Source organism: Lithobates pipiens, unplaced genomic scaffold (assembly GCF_037356315.1).
Source record: "Lithobates pipiens isolate NorthernLeopardFrog02 unplaced genomic scaffold, aLitPip1_a1.2 Scaffold_18, whole genome shotgun sequence".
Classification (NCBI taxonomy): Eukaryota; Metazoa; Chordata; class Amphibia; order Anura; family Ranidae; genus Lithobates; species Lithobates pipiens.
In genome coordinates this window covers 582126555-582153396 of record NW_027507758.1, presented here as the reverse complement: position 1 = coordinate 582153396, position 26842 = coordinate 582126555, and the positions used below count along the sequence as shown (strand labels likewise).

The window sequence follows — 26842 nt, the reverse complement described above, 5'->3', positions numbered from 1 at the left end:
TGTCCCCAGTGCCACGTATAAGTGCCATCTGTACTTAGTGCCATCTGTCATCAGTGCCACCTGTCCCCAGTGCCACGTATAAGTGCCATCTGTCATCAGTGCCACCTGTCCCCAGTGCCACGTATAAGTGCCATCTTTCATCAGTGCCACCTGTCCCCAGTGCCACGTATAAGTGCCATCTGTCCCCAGTGCCACATATAAGTGCCATCTGTCATCAGTGCCATCTGTCCCCAATGCCACCTGTCCCCAGTGCCACATATAAGTGCCATCTGTCCCCAATGCCACCTGTCCCCAGTGCCACATATAAGTGCCATCCGTCATCAGTGCCACCTGTCCCCAGTGCCACGTATAAGTGCCATCTGTCATCAGTGCCATCTGTCCCCAGTGCCACGTATAAGTGCCATCTTTCATCAGTGCCACCTGTCCCCAGTGCCACGTATAAGTGCCATCTTTCCCCAATGCCACCTGTCCCCAGTGCCACATATAAGTGCCATCTGTCATCAGTGCCATCTGTCCCCAGTGCCACGTTTAAGTGCCATCCATCAGTGCCACCTGTCCCCAGTGCCACTGCCATGTATAAGTGCCATCTGTCCCCAGTGCCACATATAAGTTCAATGTTATTTTGTTATATTCTTGCAATTGATTTGTTATGATTGCAACCTTACAAGGTAGTTGATTCAAGTTTTTCAATATTTTTTCCAGGTAAATAAGTGTTTTATGTTCTCATTCTGACCAAGACATTTGTGCATTGCAATAAACACTTGATCACTTTGAACTTTTTTCATCATTATTTATTTATTGGAAAAAAGCTTTTCAAGCTTCAATCGGTAATCGATTATTACTTTTTTTTAGCATTTTACGCTGTCTATGGTACCAGTCACCTTTTAAAAGTAGCTTGGCACTTCAAATAACGATTGGATCGATTATATTGTTACGGCACCAGATGGCGACAAATTAATATAGAAGGTAGGGCCCGAAAGTGACTCAAGCCCAGGGGCCCCCAGCACCCTAAGTCCTGCCCTGTGCATCTGTAACATGTTACACCCGGACTATGGGTATAATATTGTACAAAAGGTGAACTTATCCTTTAAGACTTCCTGTTTCACTCAACAGACATTTTATGGTGAGTACAAAAACTTTAGTTTTTTTATTTTCAGCATTAGGCAGCTTACGCAATGCTTGCATACTTTTTACATGAATGTATTGATATACTTCTCTCTGCAGCCAAGTACACATGTTTTTACAATTTTTTTCAGTTGAAATCATTGTCTTGATTGCCCTTAGAACTTGCACATGTTCAGTTGAAAGAAACTGTCCCTGGTGATATTTAAGTGCTAGAATGTAGTGGTGCTCCCCGTGATATAATAAAAACCATGATTCTTTTTTTGGTGACATACAATGGGGTCGTTTTATCCTGGAGCTGTACAGAAAACAGACCTGTATCCTCATCGGCTGCAAATGCCGTTGGGTTTGTCTGCTCTGCATGACTTGCACAGATGAGATGACTTATTGAAATTCACCCCGGTGGAGAGCACACCTGGAATTGTTCAGCATTTAATGAATGAATGCGAGGGTGAAACGCCGCCTACAAAATCCTTTCATCCCCTGCCAAACGTCTCCCGGCCCAGCTAACATTTTAACAGATTGTGAAAGCTCCAGTTAGCAGTCAGGTGTTTGGCAGAAGGCTGCAATAAAACCAGGCTGACTCTCTTTTTTTCTTAAAATAGCCTTTCTGCGCACTTTGAAAGGCCATCTCTGCCTTGTCTGCTTAGAACAGCTTCTGAGCATTGATGAATTGTAAAGCACTTCATCTGATATCTACACAATTTATATTTTATCTTGATGTGTGCCGGCCTTACCTGTAGGTTACGGGTCGCCCCCATCTCTTCAAATTCACAGATGGAATCTGTGCACTCAAATGAGAAAGAGATTAAAGTGACACTAAACTTTTGAAAAAACAAGTTCAAGTATGTATTCTTAAAGTGGTTGTAAACCTCAGACATAAAATATGAACAAAGCATATACCTCTGTAGTGTGTGCTTGTCTGAAGAGCACTAGGAGTCATTTTTCTCTGCTGCTTTGTTCCTTTTCTATAAGCATGAGTCACTTTTGACAAGTTTTCCTGACACCTAGAGAAATATGGTGACGGGGGAAGAATCTCCAGCAGATAATTCATGCTAAGTGCAGCGCTTATCGTAAACATAAAAAATCGAGTGCAAAAGAATAAAATTACATTTTAAAAAAGTCCCTTCAAAAACGTTTATACATAGGGGATGATGTGTATAGAAAAAAAAGAGTCCACAAATGTGCAAAAAAATGTGCTTCCCATAATGGCAGGCCAGAAAACACAGTTCCGGAATAACTCCAAAAGACAGGAAAAAGCTGCCCAAACGTCCAGTAGAAGTGAAGGTGGCTGCTTACCAAAGGTTATTGGCTTTCAAAATCTCCCCGCCCACTCCTTTTCGGAGCTGAGAGATCCTGTGTAAATTGTGCACTTTGATTGGATGTAGGAGAAAATCTGCTGTAGATAAACAGATACAACTTCTGTAGAAGGATTTCATCTCTGTGTATCATCTGAGGTCAGTCACTTCACTGAGTATATGTGAGGGTTTACAACCACTTTAACTCACTTACTTTTGCTGTAATCTGACTTCCGGTTAGACAGTGGCGCTACTTTCATTCTCCATGCTCTCAATTCTATGTAAGAATGTAGCCACCCTCTCTTGCTCACACCCAAGATAGAATATGGGATTTGTAGTGTGCATAAATTGGAAACAAACATTTGCCACCAAACTTACCTAGCAAGTGAAGGCATCCAATTTGTCCCCACACCAAATCTGCATACAAACTATACAAAAAGATGGCAACCACCCCAATCTATAACTAGCCTTTGCAGGGAGGTGCACATGGAAGGGCAACGCAGATCACAAACTAAAATTTCCCAGCACACTTACCAGCTAGCCTGCAAAGAAACTAAATTGACTAACGATTCACATTAAAAAACAGAAGGTTTTGTTGCACGTATTTGCAAATATAGTGCCTTGAAAAAGTATTCACACTTGAAATTTTACATATTTTGTCATGTTGCAACCAAAAACGTAAATTTATTTTATTGGGATTTTATGTGATAGACCAACACAAAGTGGCACATAATTGTGAAGTGGAAGTAAAATGATAAATGGGTTTAAATTTTTTGGACAAATCTCTGAAAAGTGTGGTGTGCATTTGTATTCAACCCCCCTCCCCAGCCAATACTTTATAGAACCACCTTTCACTGCAATTACAGCTGCAAGTCTTTTTCAGTATGTCTCTACCAGCTTTGCACATCTAGAGAGGGATATTTTTGCCCATTCTTCCTTGCAAAATGGCTCAAGCTCTGTCAGATTGGATGGAGAGCATCTATGAACCACAATTGCCAAGTCTTGCCAAAGATTCTCAATTGGATTTAGTTCTGGACTTTGACTGGGTCATTCTAACACATGAATATGCTTTGATCATCTAAATAATTCCATTGTAGCTCTGGCTGTATGTTTAGGGTCGTTGTCTTGCTGGAAGGTGAACCTCCTCCCCAGTCTTTTCTGGTTTTCTTCTAAGACTGCCTTGTATTTGGCTCCATCCAACCCCCCCCCCCCCCCCCAGTACAATTACAGCTGCAAGTCTTTTTGGGGATGTCTCTACCAGCTTTGCACATCTAGAGAGTGACATTTTTGCCCATTCTTCTCTGCAAAATAGCTCAAGCTCTGTCAGATTGGATGGAGAGGGTCTGTGAACAGCAATTTTCAAGTCTTTCCACAGATTCTCAATTGGATTTAGATTTGGATTTTGACCTGGCCATTCTAACGCATTAATATACTTCGATCTAAACCATTCCATTGTAGCTCTGGCTGTATGTTTAGGGTCGTTGTCCTGCTGGAATGTGAACCTCCTCCCCAGTCTCAAGTCTTTTGCAGACTCTAACAGAATTTCCCTGTATTTGGCTCCATCCATCTTCCCATCAACTCTGACCAGCTTCCCTGGCCCTGCTGAAGAACAGCATCCCCACAACATGATGCTGCCACCACCATGTTTCACGGTGGGGATGGCGTGTTCAGGGTGATGTGCAGTGTTCGTTTTCCACCATACGTAGTGTTATGCTTTTAGGCCAAAAAGTTCAATTTTGGTCTCATCTGACCAGAGCATCTTCCACATGTGTGCTGTGTCCCTCTTGCAAACTGAAAATGGGACTTCTTGTGGCTTTCTTTCAACAATGACTTTCTTCTTGCCACTCTTCCATAAAGGCCAGATTTGTGGAGTGCACGACTAATAGCTGTCCTGTGGACAGATTCTCCCACCTGAGCTGTGGATCTCTGCATCTCCTCTAGAGTTACCATGGGCCTCTTGGCTACTTCTCTGAATAATGCTCTCCTTGTCCGACCTGTCAGTTTAGATGGACGGCCATGTCTTGGTAGGTTTGAAGTTGTGCCATACATTTATAATTTTCCTTCCACTTCACAATTATGTGCCACTTTGCCTATTACATAAAATCCCAATAAAATACATTTATGTTTTTGGTTGTAACATGATGAAATGTGGAAAATTTCAAGGGGTGTAAATACTTCTTTTAAGGCACTTTACATACAATGGGAGCATAAAGAATGAAAGTAGTGCCTCAGTTTAACAGGGAGTCAGATTACAGCAATTAAAAAAAATGAAGGAATTTGGAGGAGGTGGGGGCAATAGAAGTTACTTTTTTTTTTTTTTTAATTGGTTGTAAACCCTCACAAACACCCAGTGTAGTGACTGACCTCAGATGATACACAGAGATGAAACAAATCCTCCTACATAAGTTGTACAAAGTGCTGAATTTATAAATCTTGTCTGCGAGTTAAGAAAAAAAAGGGGGGTGGAGAGCTGGTTACACTCTGCAGAGCCCAGTGAGAAGAGCTTTGAGAGTTGATTGGAAGTAAGGGACACACCCCTGCACCCAGGAGCAGAGGCTGTCACTCAGCTGGAACTCTCTCCCCGGCCACCATTTTTTTTTTGGTGTCCGGAAAACTTGCTGATAGCAGAGGAACAAATACACACTATAGAGGGATATGCTTTGGTCATATTTTAAGGTCTGAGGTTTAAACCCACTTTAAAGAGAGGTAATTCTGGAGCCCTGGAATGGGTGGACACACTTTTGTAAAGTTCTGGGCCAAGACAGATAAGGAGCCTTGCTGTACTATATCCATATCTATATAGATATATCTACTCTATAGCTCTGGTTTAGGAATCAGGCCATTTCCCATGGTTTAGCATAACCCCCACAATGCATTGCATATCTCCAGGCTGGGGATTGTTGGATTCTGGCGGAGACTGTCTCAGTTTGGGAAATGTGCCAGCTCTCTCAGCCTCCATCTGTGTTTTATTATGAGCGGTAGTAGCATTTGTGTGTTTATTTTCCTTTATTTCCCTTTTCGTAGTAATTCGGGAATCTGTGGCACAGCGCTGAAAATCTGTACATTGTAATCTCCGCATGTTCATAGTTCCTCATTAAAGAGTTCCTGCCAGATATACAGAAACCAGGCTTAGTTGTGCAATCCTTTAAAAGTCCTGAAATGTTATTCTCTGGCTATGGCAGTTTGTACCTAAATTCTGTCTTCATACTGACTTACCACATACAAGTTTAGTGTTGAAAGAAGGCTTGTATATGTAGGAGGATGTTCTAGCGTATCCTTACAGACAAGAGTACAGGATGAGTGTGTTCATTGTGGTCATGTGTGTTAGTAGCCATCAGTGGTGGCTGCTGCTCCATTTTTTTGGGGGGGTGCAAATAAAGCCCCTACCCCCCGTCACCCGCCCGCAATAGGGCCTACAGATAAATAGATAGACAGACAGATAAATGGACACACATACACACAAACAGATATTGGGTGGGGGGGGGGGGGAGAAATAGATAGATACTGGTTGGGATAGATAGATATTGGTTGTGAGGGGGAGAATGAGAGAGATGGCGGGATAGATAGGCACCGGGTGGGAGGGGGAGAATTATATAGATAGACACTGGGTGGGATAGATAGATAGGTAGATAGATAGATAGATAGATAGATAGATATTGGTTAGGAGGGGGAGAATGAGAGAGATGGTGGGATAGATAGACACCGGGTGGGAGGGGGAGATAGATATTGGGTGGGAGGGGGAGAATTAGACATAGACACTGGGTGGGATAGCTAGATATTGGTTGGGAGGGGGAGAATGAGAGAGATGGTGGGATAGATGGGCACCGGGGGGAGGGGGAGAATTATATAGATAGACACTGGGTGGGATAGATAGATAATGGGTGGGAGGGGGAGAATTATATAGATAGACACTGGGTGGGATAGATAGATAGATAGATAGACACTGGGTGGGATAGATAGATAGGTAGATAGATAGATATTGGTTGGGAGGGGGAGAATGAGAGAGATGGCGGGATAGATAGACACCAGGTGGGAGGGGGAGAATTAGATAGATATTGGGTGGGAGGGGGAGAATGAGAGAGATGGTGGGATAGATAAATAGACAGGCAGACACTGGGTGGGAGGGGGAGACAGACAGACACTGGGTGGGAAGGGAGATAGACAGACAGACGCTGGGTGAGATGGATAGACAGACAGACAGACACTGGGTGAGATGGATAGATAGACAGACAGACAGACACTGGGTGGGGGGGTGAGATAGATATTGGGTGGGAGGGGAAGAATGAGATCGATAGATGGATAGATAGACAGACAGACACTGGGTGGGAGGGGGAGAGAGATAGATATTGGGTGGGAGAATGAGAGAGAGGGTGAGATAGATAGATAGACACTGGATGAGATAGATAGATACAGATATACTAGCACGTTATGTTAAACTTACCTGAAAATTATGCCTTCCAGCGATACAAAGTCATTGCTGGAGACAGTTTCCATATTCGCTCATTTTGCTTCTGGATTTGTGGACTCCGGCTCTGTGACTGGCCGGAGCGGCGATGACGTCACTTCAATGCATGCGTGCGGGAGCCGCCAGTAAACGACGCAGGGCTGTGAAGGAACTGCACGGGTGGCCGTTCCTTCAGAGTGCATGCGCCAGTGATGTCACTGGCTACATGTAATGTAAATATCTGCTAAACGGCGCATGTTTAGGAGATATTTATAGGCATACCTAATAGGTATTAGTTAGAGATGGAAGTTTACTTCCTCTTTAAACCCCAAAGCAAACCTTTATTATATTGCAGCTTACCAATTCTTAGATGTGATGGCTGCATTTGTTTTCTTTTATAGTCGTCTTTATTTTCATCTGGTGATCAGGCCATTAAAGTGTCCCTAAACCCACATTATAAAAAACAATCAATATTTCCGACAGACAGCTGACCATAGAAATTGATGAGAAGTTTCTTCTTTAAATCTTCATTGACATTTTTCATGGGTGTTTGTTTGGAATCTATATACTGTTTTACAGATTTTTGATATACATGTCAACTCTGCATCTGTTTAAACTGGCCTCACAAAATGGATGTAATGACCTGTTTTCGCCCATTGTTTGTTTCAATAAATATATTTGAAAGAAGAAGGGAAAAAAAAAAAATATCAGTAAATGGCGTATTACATGCTGTTCATACTTGGTCTCTATGAGATTTTGTTTTCTGTATCCTGCAAAAATCCTGGTTGATCCTGCTGTTCTCTATCTCCACCTTCTGCCCCCAATTTAGCTAGGGATTTTTCAACTTTGGTGGCAACTCATGCCCAGATTTCAGTGAGTTTCTATGCTAAGTATCTCCTTCCTATCACATCTGAGCAGCCCATGTGACTATAGAGTTACATATGTGGGTGTATACACAGTGGTAAATGACAACCCACTCTCTCCCTCTTTCATGCTCACTAACCAGCTAAACACAATGGGGGCGTGATATTACATGTAGGTTAATGGAGGCTTCACCTCCCTCTTATTTGAAGACACAGGCTGGAGGGGTGTGACACAGCCTGTGAATGGCATAATTACTTCCACACCATGTTATTTCCACTAAAAATAAAGGATTTGATTTCAAATACAGTACAGGCATACCCCACTTTTAAGGAAACAGTGGAACCAGAGCATGGATGTAAAATGAAAATGTATTTAAAGTGAAGCAATACCTTTTTCACTTCTGGGGTGTCAGGGGCTGTAGAGGGGGGTCAGGGACTGTAGTGGGGATGGGGTCAGAGAGTGTGTTTCCAATTAGCGGGGGGAATTCGATCTATCCGTGCACGGATTGCTCAGCTGCAGCTTTAGCTTGAGAGGCACTTTACATACACTCGCAGGTATGTACGTAAAGTGAGTGTACTTAAAGCAAAAGGATGATTTATTTATTTTTTGAATGTGACCAGCAGCAGAGCACTAGAAGCTCCTCCTGCTTATGTTTCCCTGCAGAAAGGCTGGGAAACAGCGGTATGTATATCCATTTTGTAAACTTTGTCCTAAAATAATTTGTGCCATCATCCACAGAAATAATACAAAAATAAAAGAGGCAATGTAAATTAAAGAGTGTGTCTTTAGTATAACTCTAATGCCGCGTACACATGACCATCCAAGATTTTTCTGACGGAATTCCGCTCAAGCTTGGCTTGCATACACACGGTCGCACAAAAGTGCACTGAACTTTTGACCATCAAGAATGCGGTGATGTACAACACTACAACGAGCCGAGAAAATGTAGTTCAATGCTTCTGAGCATGCGTTTAATTGTTTCCGAGCATGCATAGGAATTTTGTGCGTCAGAATTTCTACAGACGATCAGAATTTCCGATCAAAACGTTTTCTGACCGAAAAATTGAGAACCTGCTCTCAATCTTTTACTGGCCAGCAAAAGTCCGATGCAGCATACACATGGTCGCATTTTCCGACCAAAAGCTCTCATCAGTCTTTTGCTGGCGGAATTTCTGATCATGTGTATGCAGCATAAGGCTTTTTTCAACAGAACAAGCTCTCCTGCAAATGTATCAGTTAAGAGTTTTGACACAAACCATTTACCACTGACAGGGGTGCTCACAATGATCGGCTTGTATTTATTCACGTAAAAAAAAAATACTTTTTGCTGACTCCAACTGTTGTAATAGTGACTTATCCCATGCTGAGACCTCTGTGCCTGGCCTGTATAAGCAGACATCATCACCGCGGACAGCCTTTATGAGATATCTGAACTCACCAAATACCATCCAAGGAGATCTTTATTGAATGCAGCGGATTACAGCAGACAACAAGTTGTAGCAGAGGATTGGAAAGACAGTGTTTGCAGGTGAAAACACGATAATGTGTTCCCAGGTGCGAGAAGATTACACGAGGCCTAGAGACAAGAGGCCATCTCTTATCCCATACAGACAATGTGAAGGAAAAGGAAATACATCACAAGTGGGCTGGACGCAGAAAAAGATGGTGCGGTAACCACAAGATGGCAGTATATTAACCAACTATACAGAGGCCAAATAAACAATGGCTTAAAGAAATTACTAGTAACCATTTAAAGCCTCAATTTACAGTAATCTGAACATTAACCATAACTATGCATTGTATTATAGTTTCACACAAGTGTAATAGCACAACCTTTAGCCTAAAAAGAAGAAAAAACTTTGTTCTCACTGCTGTGTGAGCTGAATTTGGCTTCACTTTGTTAGTGTCAACTTGCTAGTCCATCTAACACTCCCCTTGCCCCAAAATAACAATGCTGCTGTCCACAGGTGCCCCCTGTGCTCTTTCATCCAGAGTGTAGACAATACAGGAGGTGTGCTGGCCAGATCACCAGGTGAAAACAAATGCAGCCACCAAAGTAAACCAATTATCTCACCCCCAAAAACAAGGGGAAATGTGGACACTCTGGACTTTATTGGTGAGCACAGACAGTAGTTTGTTACCAATTTTTATTATAAAATCTCTGTTTAAAATACATAGATATATTGCCATTAAAATACCAAAAACCCATGTTTCCTTAGGCCCCTTTCACACTGGGGCGGTTTTCAGGTGTTACAGCGCTAAAAATAGCACCTGCGTAGCGCCTGAAAAAACCGTCCGCTGGCAGGACGGTGAAAAAAGTCCTGCTAGCCGCATCTTTGAAGCGGTGAAGGAGCGGTGTATTCACCGCTCCTAAACCGCTCCTACCCATTGAAATCAATGGGACAGCGTGGCAATACCGCCGGTTTTAACCCTTTTTCGGCCGCTAGCGGGGGTTAAAGCCACCCCGCTAGTGCCCGCAGACCACCGCTAAAACAACGGTAAAGCGCCGCTAAAAATAGCAGCGCTTTACCGCCGACGGCCGCACCAGTGTGAAAGGGGCCTTAGAGAAAACTCTCTAACAGCTTAAACATGCTGTAAATAGTACCAGGGGGCTCCTCGTTAACCTTGTGATGGCCTCTATGCATTTTGCATTTTTCACGAGGGCTCCAAGGTTCAGTTCTCTAAAATAATAATTGCACAGATAAAGTACGTAAACATATGGCAAAATATACATGGCCCAATGCAGTATATGTACACTCAAAAATCTCAACAACATACACGTAATATATTATTATTATTATACAGGATTTATATAGCGCCAAGAGTTTGTACAGCGCTTAACAAAATGCACATTTCCATTACAATTTGGTACAAGAGGAATCAGAGGGCCCTGCTCATTAGAGTTTACAATCTAGGAGGGAGGGTCAATTGATACAAAAGGTAATAGCTGTGGGGGATGAGCTGAAAGTAAAACGGTGTATTAGTTAAAATCTTTAACTAGTTGCCGCCCACCCACCATCAAATGACCGCTCTCGCGCGCCCGCGCCATGTTACTAAGACACGCCGCAACCTCTGTAAAGAGCCGTGTCCGCGGCTCTTTAACCATGTGATCGGCTGTGTCCAATCACAGCCTGTCATATAAAAACACAGAGATGCCGGCATGCCTCGCTTCACACTGACAGAGTGGGAGAAGAGCTAATCAGCAGCATCTCCTCACAGGGAACAGCTAGGTATGTAATCAGGGCACTGATCATCAGTGCCCTGATTACAATTAAGCGCCCGCCAGTGGCAGTAATCAGTGTCCACCACTGCCCAAAAGTGCCACCAATCAGTGCCCATTAGCGATGCCAGTGATTGCCACCTATCAGTGCTGCCCATCAATGCCTATCAGTGTCGCCCATCAATGTCTATCAGTACCGCTCACCAGTGCCGCCTATCAAGGCTCACCAGTGCCGCTTTTAAGTAAAAAATAAAAAACCCAGCAGTGATAAACACCACCAAAAGAAAGTCCTATTTGTGTGAAGAAAATAATACAAAAATTAGTTTGGGTACATCGTAGCACGACGCAATTGTCATTCAGAGTGCAACAGCTCTGAAAGCTGAAAAATGGCCTGGGCAGGAAGGGGGTGTAAGTGCCTTGTAGGCAAATGGTTAAAGAGAAGGGTTTTCAGGGATCGACTAAAGATGGATAGATTAGGGGACAGTAAGACAGATTGGGGTAGGGAGTTCCAAAGAATGGGAGAGGCTCCGGTAGAAGTCCTGGAGGGGAGCATGGGAGGAGGTGACAAGGGAGCTAGAGAGCAGGAGGTGTTGGGACGACCGAAGAGAGCGGCTTGGTTGGTATCTTGGGACTAGGTTAGTGATGTAGCTGGGGGCAGAGTTATGGATCGCTTTGTAAATTATTGTTAGCACTTTGAATTTTTTTTTTCATATTCAATTAGCAGATTCTGCTTGACCCAGACCGCTATAAAAAAAAATGAAGGGTGTAGGAAGGTGGACACCCAACACCCCCGAGGAGTACAGAGACCCTCATGGACAGCTGAGAAAAAGGAGAACGTCAGGAGGATGGGATGTTCTAATCATCAACTTTCAATTCTATATCAGGCTGCTGCAGGGAGATGCATACAGGGGATTGGTTCCTGTAATTGCCTCCCTGCTGCACTGATCACCCCCTGCCCATAGTGAAATTACCCCTTACCCCTGCTGCCCAGTTATCCCTGTATTGCACCCCTTCTTCTTTGCACAAGGTTCCCGGCTTCATCTTCTCTTCCTCCCACCAGTTTTCAGCTGCTGCAGAGGGGAACCACAGGGGATCTGTTCTAGTAATGCCCCCCACCACATCAATCACCCCTCCTGTAGTAAATCTCTTTTCCCTACTGCCTCCCCGTGTGTTCCTCCAGCAGCACTGACAGCTTCTTCTCCTCTCCCTCCCGCTGGCTGCTGCAGGGTACGGGGCATCAATTCAGGATGAAGGCTGTAGTGGGCCACGTGATTTTGCAAACATCTGTTGAGTCTGCCAGTGAAGTCCCTCTAATGCAGCTTCCTGTGGTGGCCAGTGGCAGCCCGTGTAATGTGGGCACATGGGCACCGCCCCCCATCCCTGCTGCCGCCTCCCTATCCATGCGCCTGGCCCCTTTCAGGACACTGGATGCATGGACTCCTATGGCGGGGGCAGGAGGGGGTGTATTTTTTGAAGCACCTGATTAGAGCCAGAGGCTCTAACAGGCTTCAAAGAAGGGTGGACTTGGGGCGCAGAGAGTGCCCTGATCCCACCCAATTAGGTGACCATAGCGAATGAATATTTGCTATTTTCACACGGCATTGCCTCCCCACCAATCTGGAGGCAGGTCAGTGAGACCTGTTTCCTGATTTGCCAAGCGTCCCTATTGGATGCTCATCGCTTTGGCGGAAGTGGGACAGAGCGGAGGAAGCTGAGGAGAGGAGACGCTGGAAAAGAGAGGACACCTTACCAAGGTAAGTGATCCATCCTGGGGGGGGGGGTTAGGGTGTCCCACGATCCATCTACGGCGGGGGTGGGAGCGGGGTGTCCCACGATCCATCCACGGGGGGGTTGGGGGTTGTGTGTGCCGGGTGTCACTGGCAGCATTTGATGGGCAGACTGGCAGCATATGATGGGCACACTGGCAGCATATGATGGGCACAGTGGCAGCGTTTGGCACAGTGACATAGTTTGGGCACAGTGGCTGCAATTGATGGCATAGTGGCAGTGTTTAATGGGCACAGTGGCAGCGTTTAATGGGCACAGTGGCTGCAATTAGTGGCAGCATTTGATGGGCACAGTGGCAGTGTTTGATGGGCATAGTGGCTGCAATTAGTGGCAGCATTTGATGGGCACAGTGGCAGTGTTTGATGGGCACAGTGGCTGCAATTGAATATATATATATATATATTTTTTTTTCTTTTAATTTTACATCATCATAAAAACTGCACCCATGTGTAAAACCAAGTCCCATATACTATATTATAACTAGTCCATAAGCGTGTGTCAGAACGAAAGATCACCACTTCTTCTACCTCACATTCAAAACTCCTGAAAAACAATAGAATACTAGTTAAGAAAAATTCTCATATGACAGAATAAATCTTCGGAGGTGATCTAATGTGTTCTTTAATTTCCGAGCATGCATGGTCTTGGTCAGACAATTTTTTTTTTTTCGTACAAATACTACCGGTATACCAATTACATGAAAATCATTTGTTCTGTTATTATACAAGAAAATATTGCGCTTGTCCTTTGGATAATTTCACATGAACTGTCGTCGTCGGCTCTCGAAAGCTGTGTAATAATAATCATCAGATTATCGAACGATTGATCTGAAAGCTGTATTTGTCGTCTGATTTTCTTATTGTGTGTACTAGGCATTAGAATGGGACCTATACGCTAATATAGGTCACCAGCGCGTTCCTCACAGCCACACAGCGTGTACAAATAGATGACAAACTAAAATTCCCAGCCACTTACCAGCCAACCTGAAACAAACTGAATTAACCCGTTCTAACAATTCACATTAAAACAAGGGGTTTAGTTTGCACACATTTTCAAATATATGTGTAAGCCATAGAGTCCACATCACTGCTCCCCAGTGTACTGCAAAGGGACCCACTGGATACCTTCGCTGCCATTGTGCTATTGCTGGGTGTCAAGTGTGTCCCTGTACTTTTTAATAGGGAGGAGCTCAGGCGTGTTCGCATGGCGGGCTCTGCATGTGTTCCATGTGAACACGCCTGAGCTTATCCCTACTTTTTAAGGAGGGGTGGGCTCCCTTCAGGCATAATCTATCCATTAATATTTATGTGCTCCGACTCTGGAGACTCTCAAAACTTTTAGAGTTAGGACCTCAGTTTACTGGGGTGCCGTAACATGGCCCCTGCAGCTTACTCATATATTTTGCAAGGTTTTAAAGCAAAGTTCCAAAAGTGGAACTTTTGTGCTTCCTCCCCCCTCCAGTGCCACATTTAGCACCTTTTAAAGGGGGAGAGGGAAATGGGGACAGGTCCCCACTTCCAGGGACAATGTTCCAAGTTCCAGCTTTAAAACCTAGGGTTTCGTTTGCAGAAGTTCAGCCCTCCTCCTCCTTCCTCCTCCTCTGCCGGGCTAAATAGAAGGCGCAGGGTGCTTTGCGCAGTGCCAGTAGGGAACTGGCAGTGAAGCCAAAAGGCTTCACTACCGGTTTCCCTTAGCGGAGATGGTGGCGGCAGCACCTGACAGCCAATGCGAAGATCGGCTGGGGGCGCCAATATCGCGAGCTCCCTGGACAGGTAAGTATCCATATATTAAAAGTCAGCAGCTACAGTATTTGTAGCTGCTGACTTTATTTTTAATTTTTTTCCAGCTGTAAGGACAATTCGGTTTCTTGCAGGCTGGCTGGTAAGTAGGCTAGCAATTTTTCTTTTTTTTTTTTAAATGCTTCGCCCTTCCATGTGCTCCTTGCTGCAAAGTTATAGGTTGGGGTGGTTGCTATTTGTTTGTACTGTGTACAAATTGATGCAAGGACTTCCCAATCTTCATCCAGTTTTTTAGGGTTAGTGTCAATTTAAGAAGTCCACTTGGTTCTCTCAGGTTCAAGGCCGCTATATATTCATTGGCAAAGGAAAGGGTTGCTTTAAATGTTTAAATGTGTATATTGATTTGAATTAAATGACCTAAAGAGAGCCTGAGAGCCTGTCATATCTTTGTCAGTGCACAGATACAAAGCAACTGGTATGCATGTTCCTGAGTCCTGTAGGCCTCATGCTGGTTTTATGGTGCCCATTCAGCTTCACAGCAAGGAATGCCAACACCTAAGAAGCAGGGGAAGTTAGACGACTAGAAATGGTCATGTCTGGTCAGATTTCTTATTATTATTATACAGGATTTATATAGTGCCAACGATTTGCGCAACGCAATACAATTTGTTACAAGAGGAGTCGGAGGGTCCTGCTTGTTAGAGCTTACAATCTAAATGAGAGGTTATATACTGGTCTCTTATCTAGAAGGGCCAAAATAGCTGGCATTGATGGACAATTTACCCTCCACCATGGCTCAACACAGGATAAAACTTGCGTGGAAAAATCTATATTAGGACCAGCATAACACTCTCCTTGAGAATAACTAATTTAATAGTAGCAACAGCTCAATCTGTGTTATTCCTTGTATTCCAGGCCCAAGCCGCAGGCTCTCCCCACTCCTCGCCAAGCCATGGTGCCAGTCGTCCTATGCCTATGCCAGTCCGCTCCACCTCAGCCGGTTCCACTCCTACCCATGTACCTCAGGACTCCATAGCGGGGCTGGGCGATGTACAGGAAGCCTTTGCACACGGTGAGTCCTAACTCTATTAACTACATGCAGTGTTAGTACAAAGCTTAAAGCAACATTAAAGCTTTTTAGTTTCTTATTAAAATAAAAAACATATTATATTTACGTGTTTTGTGCAATCGTTTTTCACAGAGGAGTCCCCATCCTCTTGTCCTGGGATGCTCCGCTGATGCTCCAGGCTCCTCCTCTTCGGCTAGTGCCCCCATGAAAAGCCGTTTTTCATGGGTGCACCCGTGCGTGCTCACTCCTGAGCTGCCCTGTCTGCATCTATTGCCACAGTGAGTGGACAGCTTGACTCAGGCATGCATAGAATGCATTAAGGTTAAAAACCTTAAGGCTTTACAACCACTTTAAATATGTCATGTAGCTGCAGCACCAACAGTGTCCCACAATGACTGTGACAACATAGTGACTATATCCAACAGCAGAAGAAAGTTACAAAGGGTTTAATTGTGCTTTTAGTTGCCTAGATGTGCTGGTGTAGCTACTCTCATATTATAGATAAATGATATTGCACGGTTTAATTCAAGCAGTGGCTCTTGGCAAACTTCCCTCATTGCTCCACAATGTAAGAAAATCAAGACACTTATAACCTCCATGCTACATATCAATCCATAGATAAGAAAAAGTCTTCTCTTCTAGACAGAAATATAAGGGGGGGGGGGGGGGGGGGGGCTCAACACTACTATCTGGAGTAGGGATGAGCTCAGGCGTGTTCGCATGGTCCACGTGCAGAGCCCGCCAGTAAGTCAGAGCAGCGCTGCGTTAATCACGGGTAGTGAGACATTGCCCCGATCTCTGCAGCCTCACATTGGGGCGGTGTCTCACTGCCTGTGATTAGCGCAGCGCTGCGCCGACTTCCTGGCGGGCTCTGCACATGGACCATGCAAAATGCTTGAGTTCATCCCTAATCGGGAGTAATAAACCACTTTATTAGAATGAGATAAAAACAATAAAAAACACACTCATATGTAACATAGGAAAGAGGATGCTTTTCGCACAGCCTAGAAGCCAGGGGGAGATTAAAAAAAATTGGTCTCCCCATCCACCCATGCTAAGCTGCTGGCCAGAGCAGGCATCAGACGTTTTTGGGCCCCTTATACAGCTTTAGGCCTAGGCCCCCCCAAGCCTAACCACCAACATTCCCCAGGGCTTAACCACTGGCTATCCCACCGAATTCACACACCGGTCACCTCGCCTGTATGCACTCAGCCCCCCACCTGTATATATGCCAGCCCCCTCACACCTGTATATTTATGTCAGCCCCCCCCCTCAATCCTGTATATATGTCAGCCCCCCCCAAACCTGTATATATATGTCAGCCTCCCTCACACATGTATATACGCCACCTGCCTCACACCTGTATATATGTCAGCCCCCCTCACACCTGTACATATGTCAGCCCCCCTCACACCTGTATATATGTCAGCCCGAGGGGTGCACATAGTAGCCAGAGGTGGCAGTAAAGAGCTCAATGTGTGAGCTCAATGACACAGAGCAGCAGAAGCTGCAAGATGGTTCCTATAGTGCAGTGGTCATCAATCCTGTCCTCAGGGCCCACTAACAGGCCAGGTTTTATGTATTACCTTGGGAAAATGCAGACTAGAATACTGCAATCATCGAGCAGCAAATTATATCACCTGTGTTGTATTTCAGTTATCTTGCAAACCTGGCCTGTTAGTGGGCCCTGAGAACAGGGTTGATGACCACTGCTATAGTGCACAACACGGCTCCCCTTCACCTGTCCTGCCTTTTCCTGGCCCGGGGGTGGGGGGGCCCTGGGCTCCTTACAGTTGTATCGGCTGTACCCCCCTGATGGTGGCCTTGCTGCTGGTCAACAAAAAATTTCCAACAGTCCCATTCAACAGAAGTTAAATGTTGGATTGACTTCTGTTGAATGGGAATGGCCATAGATGGAGTGAAAATTGTCATGTCCCTGCTGCAGACCAACTAGTGATAGAGATACATTTCTCCACTTCATAGTGTTGCAAGGATAATACAGGCCTGGTGTTTCCCCGTGAGTCCCCTCTGCTTGGTTATGTGACCTCAAATCATGTGGAGAACCGCCATGTGGCTTTTTCTGTGGGTAATCCAGCACATTGACTCAGTGCTGCATATTGCACACATTTACACAGTGGGGTAGTATAGGGGCAAATAAACAATACAGTATATTGCAGTTGAAAGGCAAGTTTACTAACCATCCACCATAACCAACCAATGCATCCAGCCGATGTAACCAGCCACCATAACCAACTAATGCATCCAGCCGATGTAACCAGCCACCATAACCAACTAATGCATCCAGCCAATGTAACCATCCACCATAACCAACCAATGCACCCAACCGATGTAACCAGCCACCATAACCAACCAATGCACCCAACCGATGTAACCAGCCACCATAACCAACTAATGCATCCAGCCAATGTAACCATCCACCATAACCAACCAATGCATCCAGCCGATGTAACCAGCCACCATAACCAACTAATGCATCCAGCCAATGTAACCATCCACCATAACCAACCAATGCACCCAGCCGATGTAACCAGCCACCATAACCAACTAATGCATCCAGCCAATGTAACCAGCCACCATAACCAACCAATGCATCCAGCCGATGTAACCAGCCACCATAACCAACTAATGCATCCAGCCGATGTAACCAGCCACCATAACCAACTAATGCATCCAGCCGATGTAACCAGCCACCATAACCAACTAATGCATCCAGCCGATGTAACCAGCCACCATAACCAAGCAATGCATCCAGCCGATGTAACCAGCCACCATACTGCCCATCTACAGTGAGGGAAAAAAGTATTTGATCCCCTGCTGATTTTGTACGTTTGCCCACTGACAAAGAAATGATCAGTCTATAATTTTAGTTGTAGGTTTATCTTAACAGTGAGAGACAGAATACCAACAAAAAATCCAGAAAAACGCATTTCAAAAAGTTATAAATTGATTTGCATTTTAATGAGTGAAATAAGTATTTGTTTCCCTATCAGGCAGCAAGATTTCTGGCTCCCAGGTGCTTCTATACAGGTAATGAGCTGAGTTTAGGAGCACTTTCTTAAAGGTAGTGCTCCTAATGCCTTGCTTGTTACCTGTATAAAAGACACCTGTCCACAGAAGCAATTAATCAAACATGACTTGGTACTTGGTGGCAAAACCCTTGTTGGCAATCACAGAGGTCAGACGTTTCTTGTAGTTGGCCTCCAGGTTTACACACATCTCAGGAGGGATTTTGTCCCACTCCTCTTTTCAGATCCTTTCCTAGTCATTAAGGTTTTGAGGCTGACGTTTGGTAACTTGAACCTTCAGCTCTCTCCACATATTTTCTACGGGATTAAGGTTTTGAGACTGGCTAGGCCAATCTAAAACCTTAATGTGCTTCTTCTTGAGCCACTCGTTTGTTGCCTTGCCCGTGTGTTTTGGGCCATTGTCATGCTGGGATACCCATCCACAACCAATTTTCAGTGCCCTGGCTGAGGGAAGGTGGTTCTCACCCAGGATTTGACGGTACATGGCCCCGTCCATCATCATTTTGGTGCAGTGAAGTTGTCCTGTCCCCTTAGCAGAAAAACACCCCCAAAGCATACTTTTTCCACCTCCATGTTTGATAGTGTGGATGGTGTTCTTGGGGTCCTAGGCAGCATTCCTCCTCCTCCAAACACAGCAAGTTGAGTTGATGCCAAAGAGCTTGATTTTGGTCTCATCTGACCACAACACTTTCATCCAGTTCTCCTTTGAAACATTCAGATCTTCATTAGCAAACTTCAGACGGGCCTGTACATGTGCTTTCTTGAGCAGGGGGACCTTGCGGGCGCCGCAGGATTTCAGTCCTTCAATCACGGCATAGTGTGTTACCAATTGTTTTTTTGGTGACTATAGTCCCAGCTGCCTTGAGATCATTGACAAAGTTCTCCTGTGTAGTCTGGGCTGATTCCTTACCATTCTTGTGATCATTGAAACTCCACGAGGAGAGATCTTGCATGACAGATGGAGATTGACAGTTATTTTGTGTTTCTTCTATTTGCGAATAATCACACCAACTGTTGTCACCCTCTCACCAAGCTGCTTGGCGATGGTCTTGTAACCCATTCCAGCCTTGTGTAGGTCTACAATCTTGTCCCTGACATCCTTGGACAGCTCTTTAGTCTTGGCCATGGTGGAGATATTAGAATCTGAATGATTGCTTCTGTAAACAGGTGTCTTTTATACAGGTAACAAGCTGAAATTAGGAGCACTCCCTTTAAGAGAGTGCTCCTAATCTCAGCTAATCACCTGTATAGAAGACACCTGGGAGCCAGAAATCTTGCTGATGGGGGATCAAATACTTATTTCACTCATTAAAATTAAAATCTATTTATAACTTTTTTTAAATGCTTTTCTGGATATTTTTGTTGTTGTTCTGTCTCTTGCTGTAAATGAACCTCCCATTAAAACTATAGACTGATCATTTCTTTGTCAGTGGGCAAATGTACAAAATCAGCAGGGGATCAAATAATTTTTACCCTCACTGTACCTTTTAGAATGTGTATTTCTTTTCTATAATTGGTCTATTGTCATTTGTTATTTGAGAATCGGTTTCGTAATCTAGAGCCAGCCCCACTGATTAGTCCGTGCTTTGGTGTGATTGGACATTGGTTTGTCCCCAACATGGCTACACAGGGTGACCAAAGACTGTGAAGTCACATGTCCTCTTCTCTAATACTCCAGGTACCAGAAGAAACCTGCGTAGCGACTTACTAGTAGCCGCAGACTCCATTACAAACACCATGTCTTCCCTGGTGAAGGAGCTGCACTCAGGTAAGTGACCAGTCAGCAAGGTACCTAACTTCCTGTAACCTCATGAATGTACAAATCAGACAAATGTGAACATTCTGCCTTAAAACTGAAGGAGAGGACGCAGACTGCCTGCAGAGTGCTCTCACTTCTCATCCTTCTTATTAATTACTCTTTGCACACTAAACATCTAAATTCCCAGGTATCCTTTGAGTGTGAAAGGAGCAGGATCTCTGACCAAGCCTAATTGTAATTGAGCATTGCCCTTTATAATCCTCAGAGAGCAGGAGATAGGTTGCATGGAATCATGTGATAAGAGGATGCAGGCCTGACCAGGAGTACTGTGCCTGTTGAATCTGTAAGGGATTATGTAAATAAACAATCTGTCCCCCAAATTTTTTTGCCATGTTTAGGGGGTGCTCAGGTTTTAAACCACTTATCTGTCAAGGAGTCCGGAGGTAATATCTCTGTGCTGAGATGCTGTGGCCATTCTGAGGTGCTCTCACCGTCCTGGCTGGGTCTTTCTTTTTATTTTATAATATGGAGATTATAACAATTGGCGCTTTTACTGTTGTGAGTAGAACCTGTCACTACAAAAAAAAAACCCCAGCCCTATAAAAAGAAGAGGCTTGGTGTTTACATTTCCACAGGCTTAAAATTCTGCCGCTTTGCTGCTCACCAGCCGCTGCACCAGCTAGGTAAGTACCTGCTCCCCCTGCCATACACTGTGGTTCCTTCCGTCGCCTGGTACATCCTGTAGTGATGCATGTGGGAGAAACCACTGTGTGCTGTGGGAGGGTTATATATTAACATATCCAGAAGTGCTGAATAGCAGCAGTGACTGAGGAGCAGTGAAGCAACAGCATATCAACACATGGGCTGCCGAAAAGGTAAGTACACAGTCTCTTCTTTTACAGGGCTGGTGTTTTTTGTTTGTAAGTGACCCTGACAGAGCCAGTTTAAGGCCCCTTTCACACGGTTGATCCGTTCAGGTCCGCCTGTCCGTTTTTTAGGCGGATCTGAATGGACACTCAACAGAGGTCTATGGAGGAACGGATGTCAGCATTGACATGTCCGCTGACATCTGACCCTCTCCGATCTGAAAAAGTGTGACAGAGGAAAAACCTTAAGGATGAAGATTCTAGAAGCCTGCAATCAGTTTGGATCACCAGACTCCATTTACAGTGCACATCACTTGGGCTGAGCCATTAATAATGATAAAGTAGAACAGATGTGGTGCTTTCTGGTCACTGATGCAGACTTTACTTGTTGCCTGCAGTTACCTGAAATAATAATCCACCACATTCTGCTATACATGCTCTGTATGGTGCCTTTGCTGGTGGTGTCATAGGTAAAGGTGCCTTAAAGATTTAAGGTAGTCATATAGATGACTTGTATTTTTTGATCATGCAGCAGGCTTATCAGAAAAAAAAACAGTTTTCTTCATCCACACAAGTGAGGTGGATAGAAAAATCCTCCCTGCTGGGACCTTGTGGAGGAGCCCCGCTGTCGGAATACACTGATCAGCGGTTACAGCTGCTGATCAACAAAAGTTTTCCAACATGCCAGGCCCTACCTGGATCAAAATTTTGGCCTGTCCCTACTGAAGTGGCCAAATTTCAATATATCTATGGCCTGCTTAAGTGTAGCTAAATTTAAAAACCAAATAAACAGCACAAGGGACATAAATTACAGTAAGTAGGATGCATACCTCCCAAGGACACACCCCTTTCCACGCCCCCTTAAATGAGAATTGTACAAAAAAAATGATTAAACCCACATGTGTTTTTTTACCACTACTATGCCTTCATATTGGCTTTTGGAATTTACAAATGCAGCAATTTAGAAATCAGATGAAAGGTTTAGCTCTGGTAAACGCTTTTTGATCTATAAAAAGTGCATTTTATATACATCTATATAGATCAGACCAAAATGAGCGACATATGAGGAGGAAAGAGGGACAGAGGGACATTGTTCCAAATCAGGGACAGTCCCTCTAAATCAGGGACAGTTGGGAGGTATGTAGAATGTGTCTCTTTTGGTGATTCCTCTTCTGGTGCGGCAGGGGTTAAAACAACTAAGGCTCTTATGACACCCACTACAGCTTCTATGTGTATGGAGAGTATGAAAGATAGTGATCCAAGACGGGTACATGGGCAGTCTTGGTAGGGGCAGCAGTGAGGTAAGTGGGGATTGGGTTTATGATGCACTTGGTAATGTAAACTTCAGGTGATGGTCATCTATTCCCAAAGGCCGCAAACCATCTGGAAGTTGTCACGCCACCAAACGGCCATTAGTCTGGCAACAGAGGTTGTGTGCTCAGTGGTCTGCTATTGACTGCCATCACTTTTCTCTTTCAGCTGAGGAGGGAGCTGACGAGGAAGAGGAGAAGATACACAATGGAAAGGATAGAGGTGGGACAGGTTTCATTATAGACAGATATATGCAGCCTGGGGATTTGTGCTGTGTGTAACGTGTCACCTTTCTCTTCTATCACTCAGGTTAGGTTTCCACCACAGAACAACACGGTGATTCAAGTAAGTGTCTATGTTCCAGGATGAATTGTTAAAATGACACAAGGAGTCTTGGGAGGGGAGGAGGACCCCTTTAGGGATGCAGGTGTATATCATAGGAATTCACATACATATTTACCATAATGCCCTGTTGGTGGACATATCACATTGGGGGTTATTTACCAAAGGCAAATCCACTTTGCACTACAAGTGCTAAGTGCACTTGAAAGTACACTTGGAAGTAAAGTCGCTGTAGCTCTGAGGGGGACATGCAAGGAAAATAAAAAACAGCATTTTAGCTTGCACAAGATTGGATGATAAAATCAGCAGAGCTTCCCCTCATTTCAGATCTATAGCGACTGCACTTCCAAGTGCACTTTCAGTGCAATTTCAAGTAGTTTGCACTTGTAGTGCAAAGTGGATTTGCCTTTCGTAAATAATCCCCATTGACATGCTTCAGCAGGATTAAGCAGCTGACCTGTCATGACTGTTGTCCTCTGCATTCTCCTCCAGGGTCATTGGGAACTTGATGCCTTGTAGACATATGACTATTGTGTGGCAGGATTTAGATTGTGATCCATCATGACTAATGGCCAAATATTATTTCTGGTAATCCCTGGTTACTGAAAAGCCTGTGGTCACCATCCTGTGCAAAGACAAAGCTCATGTGTTATAATGGATAAAATTAAACTTGCCTGCTGATTGCCTACAATATCAGTACACTTTACTTTCTTCTATAAGGCTGTAAGAAAGGTGCCATCCATACCGCTCCCCTCCCCGGGTTCTTTTTCATTCTGCAATGAATGAGATGCATGACACCATCATTTGGGTTCACAACAGCCATATGTGTTAGAAGTGAGAACAGCAGAAGGTTTGGTTGGTTTATTTTAATGTTTACCTTTTCAGTAACCTTAAAGTTTGCATGAATACATTCTTGACATGTCGCAATATACAGCAACAGTATTATTTTCAAGAAAGCTTAAAATTCTATTAAAGGTACATTTTTTTTTTTTTACATAGCAAACATCTTATACTTTCCTGCTCTGTGCAATAGTTTTGCACAGAGCAACCCCGATCCCTCTCAGGTCCCCCCGCCAGCACTTTGGGCCCCTCCTCTTTTGCAAGTGCCCCCACAGCAAGCCACTTGCTATGGGGACACTTGTGCGTGCTCGCTCCCAAGCCCTGCTCCTGTGTGACACCATTAACTCCATGAGACACACAAAACTGGGCTCGGCCCGACCTCCGCTCCCTCCTCAGTGCCTGAGATTGACAGCAGTGGGAGCTAATAGTTCCTGCTTCTGTCTCTCCGGAAATGAGGAGGCAGAGACCCAGGAGAGCAGATGCTCTTGTGCACATTGATGGATTGGTAAGGATTAGGGGGGGCTGCATACTGGAAGTTTTTACCTTCATGCATAGAAGGTAAAAAAAACTTTCAGGCTTCAGAAGCACTTTAAAATCATTAAAAGTAGCCTTTGCACTTCAGTCCATAGACTTTACCTAAGCCGAGTTGATGCCATTAGTTTGCTGCAGGCAGGAGAAGGCATTTCCTCAGTTTCCATGATTCCCCAGTGATCAGACTTAACACTGTATCTTAGTAACAGGTCACAAGGTCAAAGGCCTGCAGCGGGGGGCGATCTGTGTCAGACATTTGTGAACACAACCAAGAATAGCACCAGGTGCCACAATTTGCATGATTGTGCCATCTCTAAGCTGGCATCTACAGTATGTACCTGGAAGTATTACACTGACACATTACTTGGCATGCTGCACTTAACATGAATTCATCGACTTTAGGGCCACTTTAAAGTGTAACTCCACTGTTGTTTTTGCTATTGCTTTATATATTTTGACTTTATCCGCTCTGAAAAAATAGCTGTTTTTTAACCATGTACTACGGAGACTGATTCTGAATGGGAGGGTCTGGGTTATTATAATCACCTGGTGCACACTCATTGTTTTTATGAGAAAAGCTGCAGTGTCTGCATTGTTTAAAAGTAGCTAACCCTTGGGGAGAAGGTGGAGTTATCCTTTAAAGTGGTTGTAAAGCCTCAAGGTTTTTCACATTTTTTTTTCTTTTTAAAGTCGGCAGCTACAAATACTGCAGCTGCTGACTTTTAAAATAAGGGCATGTCCAGGGCGCCCGCGATGTCAGCACCCAAAGCAGATCTGTCCCTCTGCTCCCGGGTGGAGGCGCCGCCATCTTTGGTAAGGGAATCAGCAAGTGAAGCCGCAAGGCTTCACTTCCTGGTTCACTACTGCGCATGCGCGACTCATGCTGCACGATCCCACTAGTCCCTGCTGTCTTCTGGGACGGTGCTGGAAGTGGCGTAGATACCCGCAGGTGGCTCGTCTATCTATGCCTGGAAGTGGGAGCAAAATATCTGTATTAGACAGGTATCTGCTCTCTCCTCCGTCCCGAAAGGTGTCATATGTGACACCGGGGGGTTGGGGAGGATTGCGAAAAGCGGAGGTTCCATTTTTGGGTGGAACTCCGCTTTAATGCGTTCTATGCTCCAGCTCCCCCCAGATCCCCCCCCCTTTCTTACCTGAGCCCAATCCAATCCAGCGATGTGTATGAGCGCAGCGGCTCCAGCTGTCTCTTTCCTCATTGGACAGATTGATAGCAGTAGGAGCCATTGGCTTCTGCTGCTGTCGATCAAATCCAGTGACAAGGGAGCGTGGGCTGGGGCCGAGTCCCGCTGTCTGTGTCAATGGATGCAGCAGCGGGACTCGGGAGCAAGCCCACACGGGTGCCCCCAGGGACAGTGTATTTCTGTGAGGGCACCCGATGAAGAGGAGGGGCCTGGAGCCACTGGCGGGGCACTCCAGAAGAAGAGGACCCGGGCTGCTCTGTGCAAATTGATTGCAGAGAGCAGGTAAGTATAGGCATGTTTTTGTTGTTTTTATAAAAAAAAAAATTAAAAAATTGAACCCTTTAAGCTTTTCTTTAATGCTGTGATAGTGGAAGCATGGGGCTAGTGCTGTACCACTACAGGAGGATCAACCCAGAAATGGCTTATTGTATTGCACGCTTCTCCTTTGGTACCCCTTAATTGTGTCTTTCTCTCCTGCAACAGGCACAGCGAGCCCTCCCGTATCCATGTACTCTTCGAAACCACCATGCCGCATTTCCACAGCCAGCCGAGATGTGACGAGAAAATCTTGTTCGTGCATGCTCGATGTAACATAAAACATGCGTGTTACTGGGCCATGGACCATCATGTCTTGCAGACGCTGGATGGGACTGAGCGTGTGTATGTGTGTGTGTGTGTGCGCACTCGTCATGGGTGAAGAGGCCGGGGGACACTGTGACTCCGCCCCCCAGCTGCAGGTCCTGCTAACATTGGAACACATGATCCTGCGCACACGGGAAAAGCTGTAGGTGTATCATGGTATATCCTATGTGGGTGTGTGCGTCTGCTCTGCAGAATGTGGTACATTTCATGTCCAAATGTTTACATAATAATAAATGTGTCTGTCTGTCAGATCTCTGGGTGTCCTGCCTATACGGTGTCATTATGATGTCATACTGTATCACCAAACTGCCAAGTGTTTTATGAGGTCATCGGATTGAAGCCTAGGTGGCCAGGCTGGATTTAGCAGCTTCAGGATGCATTTGATAACTTGACAATGATGACTGATTTGCCATCTACGATCGCCGGCAATTTTATTAGGTACATGTTGCTAGTACCGGGTTGGACCCCCTTTTGCCTTCAGAACTGCCTTAATTCTTTGTGGCAACAAGGTGTTGGGAACATTCCTCAGAGATTTTGGTCCATGTTGACATGATAGCATCACGCAGTTGCTGCAGATTTGTCCACCACATCCCAAAGGTGTTCTATTGGATGGAGTGTGGTTTAATCTGGTGAGTGTGGAGACCATTGGAGTACAGTGACCTCATTGTCATGTTCAAGAAACCAGTGGTGAGATGATTTGAGCTTTGTGACATGGTACATTATCCTGCTGGAAGGAGCCATCAGAAGATGGTACACTG

General features: G+C 44.8%; 1 protein-coding gene across 5 annotated transcripts in view; it reads left to right on the top strand.

Annotated features, from left to right (window-relative positions):
• Positions 1 to 26335, top strand: part of DTNB (dystrobrevin beta) — a 239843-nt gene extending 213508 nt beyond the window's left edge. For 4 of the 5 annotated variants that reach the window (XM_077489116.1, XM_077489117.1, XM_077489113.1 and 1 more), the window contains 5 exons: positions 15391 to 15547; positions 20270 to 20359; positions 22696 to 22749; positions 22842 to 22872; positions 25926 to 26335. In XM_077489116.1, coding sequence (XP_077345242.1) covers positions 15391 to 15547; positions 20270 to 20359; positions 22696 to 22749; positions 22842 to 22867 — 327 coding nt within the window. In that variant the 3' untranslated portion in view covers positions 22868 to 22872; positions 25926 to 26335. Of the gene's footprint in view, positions 1 to 15390; positions 15548 to 20269; positions 20360 to 22695; positions 22750 to 22836; positions 22873 to 25925 lie in introns of all 5 variants that reach the window. The other variant, XM_077489114.1, reaches the window with a different exon arrangement.
• Positions 26336 to 26842: the final 507 nt, after the last annotated feature.